An 8,974-nucleotide genomic window follows, 5' to 3' on the forward strand; every position below is an offset into this window, starting at 1 on the left:
CCCAGGCCAGGGGTCTGCCGGGGGCTGTTGGGCTCCAGCCAGAACTGGGGAACACCACATCTGCCAGCCCATGTACTGGGATAGGATCTGGGCTGTGTCCCCCAGGAGGAGACAATCCCAGTGGTGGGACAGGCTGCCAAGGGGATTCCCAAGCATCTCAGCCGAGGGGGATTTTCTCCGCCAGCCAGAAAAACCCCCTGGTGATTCCCAATCCCTGTGGAATGGCAATCCCAGTGTCACACTTGTTGCTTGCTCCAGTGCTCGCTCAGGCGAGTGATGCTGGTGGTACTTTAAATAAAAGCTTGAAATAAAAGCTTTCCCCAGTGCCCCAGTGCTGGGGGGCCAGGGCAGGGTGTCCTCCCACAGGGACCCAAGCTGCCGAGCTGGGGAATGCGGGATTACACCGTGGCCACAGCCAGCATCCCAGTCCAGGATCTCCGGCAGCAGCTCGTGGGAATGGGGAAAACAGGGACGCAGGAGCGATGCCGAGGGTTTAATCCGTTTATTTGTCATGAAGCGAACGGAGGAGCTGCTCCGGCAGCTTTGTGCCGGTTCTGGGGCTGGCTCGATGCTGACACCCAGCGCTCCCGTCCTGAAGGGTCTGTGCAGCCCCCGCAGCCCCGACACAACGGGGCCAGCCCCGGCCTCCCCCTGCTCACGCTCAGGGCAGGGACGGGGAGTTCGGACCCCGGTAAACCCCGAATGCAGAGCTGCCTGCGGCTGGGACAGCGATTTAAGCACACACGTGGTATGTATACACCAATGCAGCCCGCTGTGCCTGTGGACACACACAGCGTGACAGGGAGGGACAGACTGGCACGCCTGGGCTCAGCACCCCACGGTCACGCCCCCGGTGATGGCTGGGAGGGGGTTGCAGCGCTTCTTCCAACACATCCCAGTTTGGGGATGCAGGAGGCAGCAGCATGCCCTGCCTGGGCTGGCACTTTCCCTGTCCTAGACCGAATACAGCCGTGGTCACCACAAATTCCTGTGCCCATATCCAGGTGGGAGAGAAGCTCTTTGAGCCTCTCTGCGAGTCTAAAGACGGCAGGATTTGGCCCATGAGGATGCTGAGTGCTGGGCTGGCATAGTTCCCAGAAGGGTTCCCAGTTTGGGGGTCCAGCTACCCCAGGACAGCGGGATTTGGCCCTTGGTTGTGCTTGTGGGGATGCTGAGCATGAGGCTGGGCTGCTGTGAGCAATGGCATGGTCCCCAGTGGGGTCGCAACCCTGGGAGTCTTGCTGCTTCCCATGCCTGTGGCTGAGGATGGGGAACACTATCCAGCACCTGGAGCAGCTCAGAGGTGCACTGTGTCCCCCAGCACACCCATAAAATCAGGACCCTGTGGATCCAGGGCAGCTCCCAGCCCTGGGGGACGGTATCCAGGCAGGCATCAGCTTCATTAGCAGGGTCCAGCCCCTGGTCTAACCCCATCCCACCCGTCTGGAGGAAGGGAAGGGATGGAGCAGGCTAGGGGAGAGAGAAGACCAGAGGAATAAAGGAGCCACCCCCTCCCCAAGCCCTAGGGCTTTGCTTTGGACATTGCAAATTAGATTTTCTGAAAAGGAAATGTTTTACAGGCCATAAACCGTCTCAAAAGAAAAGGGGGATGGGGGGGCAGAGAAAATTGTGCAATTTTTTTTTTTTGTGGATGGAAAAACAGGGGTAAGATGGCTGGAGCACTGTGGCAGGAGCTGGCTGGGAGCTCCTGCCACGGTGCTCCAGCTCCCGTGCTGGTGCCTGCTAGGTGCCCGTGTGCCGTTCTGTCTTCGGCTTCTTCTGTCGCTTTTTGCCTTTATTTTTGGGTTCAATTTTCTCTGCAACAAAAAAAAGGAGGAGAAAAGGAGGGCTCGCTCATTGTCCAGGCAACATGATCTGACCTGAGCCCCATCCATGGCATGCTGATCCCACATTCTCCCTCAGGATGTTAGTGCTGGACCCAGTTACTCATTTTCGGGACCCCAGAGCCTTCTCCCGGTCATGAAACAGCAGCGAGGGGCTGTGGAGGGGTCTGGGTGTGCTGGTGGCACAGGCAGAGGGACTGGTGTGTCGTCCCCACATCTCCTGTGGCTGGACTCTAAATTCTGGTACCCTGAGATCCCTAGGAATGGCCTGGGGCAGCTCAACCAAAGCGGGAGCTGCCCAGAGAAACCCCAGCTTCTCTCTGAGCAAGGACTGTGGATGTCAGAGAGGGACAGCGGCTGCACCAACACCCCAAAGCCATGGCACAGCCATGCTCAGCTCTGCCATGGTGTGGGAATGTGCCTCCCTTCTCTCTGGAGATGAAGGTGGGCAGGTGCTGCCACCACCACAGGACTCAGAGAGCCCCTGAGAGGTTTTGGGCATTTGGGGTGCATCCATGCATAGGTGCTAAAGCTCTCCCCGTGGATGCCCTCCACGTGTGGATGGTCCCCATGCCAGTGGCACAGCTAACGTGCTGGTGGAGCCTGGATGCATCCCAGGTCAACCCACTGTCAGCTTTCCAGGGTCAGGCTGTTGGGACTCAAATCGTTGCTCATCCCGAGAAGCTGCCACACACCCTCCAGCTGGCCGAGGTGTTGGTGCTGAGACACCAAGAAACAGGGATTCAGGATAAACCCTGCTGTGCCATGGACTCCAGTGGGAAGGGGAGTCCATGCTAAGGATCAGAATGGTAGCCCCAAAAAACAGGGCAGCTTTGTCTGTCCTTGACCCCCTGTGCCCACTCCAATTAGAGTCACATGGGTGGGGGGTTCAGCGGTGTGAAGGACACAAGGGACCATGACTGTCCCTGGTGCTGCATGTGCCAGCACTGTTGTCCCCAACCCTTTCCGAGGACTCCAGTTCTTGTCCTGCCTGGCTGTTTCTCGGCTCTGATCTCCCAGACAGTTGCCACCCACAAAGGAGAGGGCACGGCACGCATGCCAAGCGTCTGGAGAGTGGGACAGACACCCAAGGCAGATTTACAGCAGTGCGAGAGGTTTGTGGCACGGCCAAGCGTGGCGGCTTTTCCCTTCCAGCCGCCTGGATGGCTCAGAAGTGGTGGCACAAATCTCTCATCACACGGTCGGGTCCGGCTGCCTGCCCTGGCTTGCCTGGGCTTGGGGTGTCTTGGATGCATCAAGTGAACTCCTCGTCCTCCTTCAGCATCTGGATCCCATAACCCAGCACTTGGCCAGGCGGGCAGGAGCCTGGGAGCGAGGGCAGACGCACGCTCTGCTGTGGCAGGGATGCCGAACAGCCTGCCCAGGAGTGGGAGACGTGGAGGGGCTGTTCTCTCCTGCGGGGGCTGCTTGGGGGGCACTCATGGGATTCCTTCTGCTGGACAGGGGATGGGCCTGTCTCTGAAGCTGATCCCAGACAGCAGCCTCAAGAGTAGAGTCCTGCCAACCCCTGAGCCCATCACCATAGCCCCAGGGCTTCCAACTTGCAGGAGCAGAAGCACAGGCAGAGGCAGGAGGCCAAGCGCTTTTCTGGGGGGCCTTCCCAGTCACCTCACAAGATGAGGTGCCCCTGAAACACTGGTACAGCAGTCCCTTCCAGTGGGACCCACTGTGTGACAGGCAGGGCTGGGCATGGGCACGGTGCTGCAGGACTCAGTGCTCCAGAGCAGCCTGTCCTCCCACACTAAATTTCTTGCATCAAACTGTCATCAGCTCTGCGGGTCTGGAGCTGGCACAGACCAGAAGGGAGGGGAACATTCTCAAAATCGATGCCACCTGGCACCCCAAAGATGTGAGTTGGGACCTGGGTGGAGAAGGGAATCAGCTCCTCTGCCCTGTCAGCGGGAAATATTACTTATGATTGATGGTGCTGTGATGAAGCCTCTCTCCTGGCTCCGTGGCCCTCGCCCAGCACGCACATCCTCTGCTGCTGCCCCCCTTCATCCTTTTTCTCTCCACCCTCAGAGTCCTGTCCTCTCTGATCCCCGCCACGCTGGCGGTGCCGACCAGCTCATCCCACAGCATGGAGTGATCCCGCAGCTCCGAACCGCAACCCTCGGTGGCTCAGATCTGCTGCCAGGCACTACAGATCAGTATCTCATGCATCCCCCTTTCTGCCATTTATTAAGTGGAGATTTATTAGGATAGCTTCAGTCCAGATGCCTGCATCCAAAAATTACATCAGCCACGTCCTGGTTCCCATCGCCAGCCCTGCACCCGTGCACGCACCGCCTGGACAGACCCTGCAGCACGTCTGGTGTGTGAAAGGTGGGGGGATCCCTGAGCCAGGGAGCCCCCAGCCTGGGGACGAGGTGGGGAGAAGCACAGGAGCACGAGTGAACATCTGGCTGGATGAGCCATGGAGGGGGACTCTGCCCTGGAGTGTCTCTCAAAACTTTGGCCATCAGAAATCCCCTGGGTGATGCCCTCCTGCTCCATGAGCGATCCAGCTTTTGGGTAGCTCAGAGGTTTTTGCAGGAACCTCCCCTGTGTGTGTGTGTCTCAACCCTCCTTACTCACAGCTGTGGTGCAGAAAGCCTCCCTTCACGTCGTGGCAGGATGGGAGCTGGAGCTCGGCAGCCTCATCCCACCACGGCGGTTCATGCCAGTGCCCAGCCCAGCATGGAAGGGGACACTGGCTCGTCCCAGGCAGTCTCGGGGACTGCCAGGTGGGAGCAGCTAGCCCTAGGGCTGCTCAGCACATGTGCCTGAGCTTTACCCAGAATTTCAAAATGCTTGGGAGATGACAGCATGGCTCGCCGGCCATTGCCAAACCCCTGCTGCCACCGTCCTCCTGCAGCGACCCTCGGGCTCACTTCGGAGGGACGCGAAGCTGTCCCCAGCCCCGGTGGCGCGGTGCTCACCTCCCGGGCAGTGCTTCTTCATGCGGCACCTCCTGGTCTCCAGCAGCGCGGGGCAGGCAGTCCCCTCCTCCCGGGCAGCTTCCGGCACCTCCCGTACCCGCGTCTCCACTCCCCACTTGCAGCCGCAGGTCCGGCTCTCGTGGGTGCAGGCGCTCCACTCGCTCCACGGCCCCGGCTCGCACGTCTCTGCGGGGACAGGGGAAGAAGGGATTGGTGACCCCTCGGCATCAGGCACATCCCCAGGGGCGGCGGGCACGGGGTGCGGGTGCTGCTTACCTTGGCACTCGCGGGTGCCGGGCTGTGCCGCAGTGCCGGAGGGGCACTGCCGGAAACACTGGCCCTTGTACAAGTAAAACTTGTCCTTGCACTTCATGCAGAAGTCTCTGCTGAAGCAGCTCTCGCAGCTGGGCGACCTGCACTCTGCCGGGAGGGACGGCCGGTCAGCGGGACAGCCCGGGGCACCCCCAGCACCCACCGGGGACCCAAAACCTGCGGGCTCCAGGCTGCAGCTCTGGGCAAAGGAAAAGGGGGACCAAGCCCTCCCAGCCCGGCCGCCCTTGGATGCAGTGCCACCAGGGATGCTGTGGGAAATGAAGCCATCGCCCTTCCCACAGCACTGGGACCCGCAGGGTGGCGAGGGGAGCAAGGGGCACGAGTAGGAGCAGGGGGACCCCGGCTGGCGCGGGACGTACTTGTGCATCTGTTGACCTCCAGACCCCGCACACCAAAGTAGCCTGGGGGACAAGTGTGGACGCACATCCCGTACTGGCGGATGCCGTCCCTCCAGATAAGCAGGAAGAGCCGGTGGTGGCAGGTGATGCAGCCGTTGTCCTCAGAGCACAGGACGCAGCCCGTGCAGTTTTCCAGCAGGCCGGCACTCGCTGCGGGGACAAATGGAGGAGAGGGGCTGTGGCACAGGTGCCGAGGTGGGTCCCAGCCCCGTGGCAGCCCCTCTCTGACACACCAGGGTGACGGCACTGTCCTGTCTCCCTGCAAATACCACCCCACCTCCCTCCACTCCTCAAATCCCCACTTCTGCCCACACTGGCAGCTTGGGGACACATGGAGCCATCGCTCCCAGCTTGGTCATCACTGATGGTCTCCATCACTCCACAAAATCCACACTGAGGGTTTGCCCCATGCCCAGCACTGCCCGTGGGTAACAGCCTGAGCCACATCCCAAGCTAGCCTTGCCCATCCCATGGGAAGTAGAACTGCTGGGTCAGCGGGTAGAAATATGCTCTGACCTGGATTAATCAGTTGATGCCTGTTAAGTGTCAGAGGACAAAGAGCATTTTGGATGCACTCAAGAGGCGCTGAGATAAGCATCTGTCTGTTTGCTCAAGAGCCTCTGCTGCCTCCCTGGCTGCCTGTGCTGTACTCCCAGCCTGTGGGAGGGTGACTGACCCTGAGGTCGGCTCTGTTCCCAGGGACAAGGACAGGGTGCCAACATCCACCAGCCCTGAGAGACATCGCCAACAGCTCCTTGCTCCCTGAGCTCACAGAAAGCAGCCTGGAGGGATGCTCCTGGCACAGAGGCTCTTTGGGAGCTGGGGAGCTGAGCATCGAGCTCTGGGGGCTACACACACCCTGCGTCTTTCTGCAACTGCAGGATGGCTGGGCATCACAAAAGGGGCCACTGAACTCCTGCATGCAGGCATCTAATGCCTTCACCATGCTCCTGTGTTGGGAATTGTTTCCTTGGCTCTGGCACCACAGGGTGAGTAGCAGTGACAGTGCAGAAGTCCCGGTACAGCATGCTTAGGATCTGGGCTCTATAGCATCATAAAATCACAGAATGGTTTAGACTGGAAGAGATCTTCAAGATCATCTCAAACCCCCTGCCATGGGCAGGGACACCTTCCACTAGACAAGGTTGCTACAAGCCCCATCCACCTGTTGGGTGCTGCCTGGCACGGACATAGACTCAGCTTTGGGAGCAATGCCTGGCACTGGTCCCTCTGGCCCCAGGAGTTGCATCAGAAGGGTCCCACGGCTGTGGGGCTGGGGCAGAGGTGCTGGGGAAGCCACAGAGATGCTGGCAGAGGATTCTGTCAGATGATGATGGCAGGCAATGCCTCACAGCCCCGTGTGCTGGTCCCTGGCACAAGCCAGTCCATGACGCTGTGGTGCCATGCAGTTGTCCCCAAGCTGGCTCATCCCAGTCCCTTCTCGGGGGCACACTGTCTGGGATGGCAGCACTGCCAGGAGCCTTCATTAGAGCTGCCTCTGCTGGGAGCGCTAACGAAGCACCTTGGATCCATTAAGTTGTTATGGTCTCCGTTACATATTTACCAAACGCTGACAACATTTGTGTTCCTGGCTGCAGCTGGAGCGGCTTCCCTGGAGACCCGTAGATTTACGAGCCTCTTTCCCTTCCCTAATTCTTTTTGATATTTAGGGTTTTTTTTTGCTGCTCTCCTTCCAACCCCATCCAGGCTAGAGAAGGTGGGGACCCTTGGATGGACTCTGGGGGCTCCTTCCTCTCACTGGTTTTGGAACTAATCCCATGGTATGGAGCTGGGAGAAGTGGGGTCGTGCTCCTCCACCCCATGGTGCTGCTGGCATGGCACACACATCTCTGCCACCGGGAGTGACACTGGGAGCCACTGCAGAGCACAACAGAATGTGGCTCATGCTGAAACCATGGGATTGAGGATTAGGAACAAGTGGTGGGTTCTCCTCCTGCCAGCGGTGATGGCAGAGTGCAGGGCTGGGCTGGGTACTGGGCAGGGGGCACAGTGGGTACCTGAGACGTGCTGGACATGGATGTGACATCCCCCATCTCTGCCCACCCTGCGCCCAGTCCTGCTGGAAACTGGGAGTCTCCGGGGTGCTGGACTGCCCAGATCAGAGCTCCCAGTGGCGGTACAGAGACAGTGGGGTGCTGCAGCATCTTTCGTGGCTCCTGGACCCTGTGCTGGACTTTCTGTGCTGGTTATCCCAGGGGATATAAGATGTCTGGGGTGTGAAGCCATGGCCAGACCCCCAGGTGTTGCCAAGACCTGAGGGCCTTGGAGCACTGTGCTATTCAGCATCAAGTACTGGTAGCTGGAGCCCCTCTTGGTGCTAGGCTGTTTCCTGTCAGGGGTCTTTTGGCCACCACCAGCCTGGCCACCCACATCATCACGCACACCTACTGCCTCCGCATGCCTTTAACGTGGAACAACTTCAAGGGAAGCTCTCTGGCCTCCAGTCCTGGGTGCCCTGGTCCTGGGAGGTCCTGCCTCTACCCTGGCACATGTTGGCCCCAAAACCAAGGCATTCCTGGCATGGAGCTGATAACCAGCCCTGGCCCACTCCACACAGCCAGCTGGCACTGCCTGACACTGCCCAGCAAGGGGACATGAGCCAGTGCCCAATGGAGGGGTCATGCACCTCAGCACAGCCCCAGCACACCCTGCCCTTGCCCAGGCACTGAGCAGTGGCTCAGCTGGTGCCTCTTCCTGGGGAAAGGACAGGACAGGGGACAGGCAGTGCCTGCTGTGGCTCTGAGCATCCTTCCAGGAGGTTTTACTCCTAAGGCACTTTAGTGTGTTATGCAGAGAAAGAAAATATTGGAAAATCAGCCTGTTTTGTGCTATCCCCACTGTGTCTGGCTCTGCTGGCGTTTGCAGAGCTGGTCCCAATGCCAACCAGCGTCCCTTGTCTTCTGCCAGCCCCAAAGCCAAGTGGCAGGGCTGGCACTGGGCAGGCAGTGCCATGGGGCTGCACTCTGCATCTTCCCGCACTGCCAAGCCAGCCCCGTGCCACACACCCAGAGGGGAATGCAGACAGTCCCCAAGGGGGCTCAAGGGAAGGGTTGGGGGATGCTGGGTCCTGGCACCCTCCAGCCCTGGTTCACAACTCCTTCCCGCTCCGTGTAGGCAGGACAGGCAGCCTGGTGTCCCAAATCCAACCCGCAGTACCCGAGCGGGACAAGCCCACTGCAAGCACCATACCTTGCTTCTTCCACCGGTTCTGCGCGAGCATTTCCATGGAGCTGATGAATAACAGCAACATGAATATTATCCACTGCATCTGGGCAGGAGTGATGTCGGGCAGGGAAAGAATCAAATCATCCAAGCGGCTGGCGGGCTCGGCTCCTGCCAGAGCCGGTGAGGGGTGTTGGGAGGGCGACGAGCGGCTCCGGGCTCACACCATCCCAACCCGAGCTTCGGGCACACAGCCACACTTCAGGGCAGCATG

At 59.7% G+C, this 8,974-nt stretch overlaps 1 protein-coding gene across 1 annotated transcript; it reads right to left on the minus strand.

The window, feature by feature from the left end:
• Positions 1–516: 516 nt before the first annotated feature.
• On the minus strand, positions 517–8,974 carry RSPO4 (R-spondin 4). The gene is made up of 5 exons (XM_069034159.1): positions 8,728–8,974; positions 5,479–5,667; positions 5,063–5,206; positions 4,787–4,972; positions 517–1,817 (listed from the first exon to the last, which is right to left on the minus strand). The coding sequence occupies exons 1-5, from the start codon at positions 8,804–8,806 to the stop codon at positions 1,744–1,746; spliced, it is 672 nt and encodes a 223-aa protein (XP_068890260.1). The 5' UTR covers positions 8,807–8,974; the 3' UTR covers positions 517–1,743.

Source organism: Aphelocoma coerulescens, chromosome 20, assembly GCF_041296385.1.
Source record: "Aphelocoma coerulescens isolate FSJ_1873_10779 chromosome 20, UR_Acoe_1.0, whole genome shotgun sequence".
Lineage (NCBI taxonomy): Eukaryota > Metazoa > Chordata > Aves > Passeriformes > Corvidae > Aphelocoma > Aphelocoma coerulescens.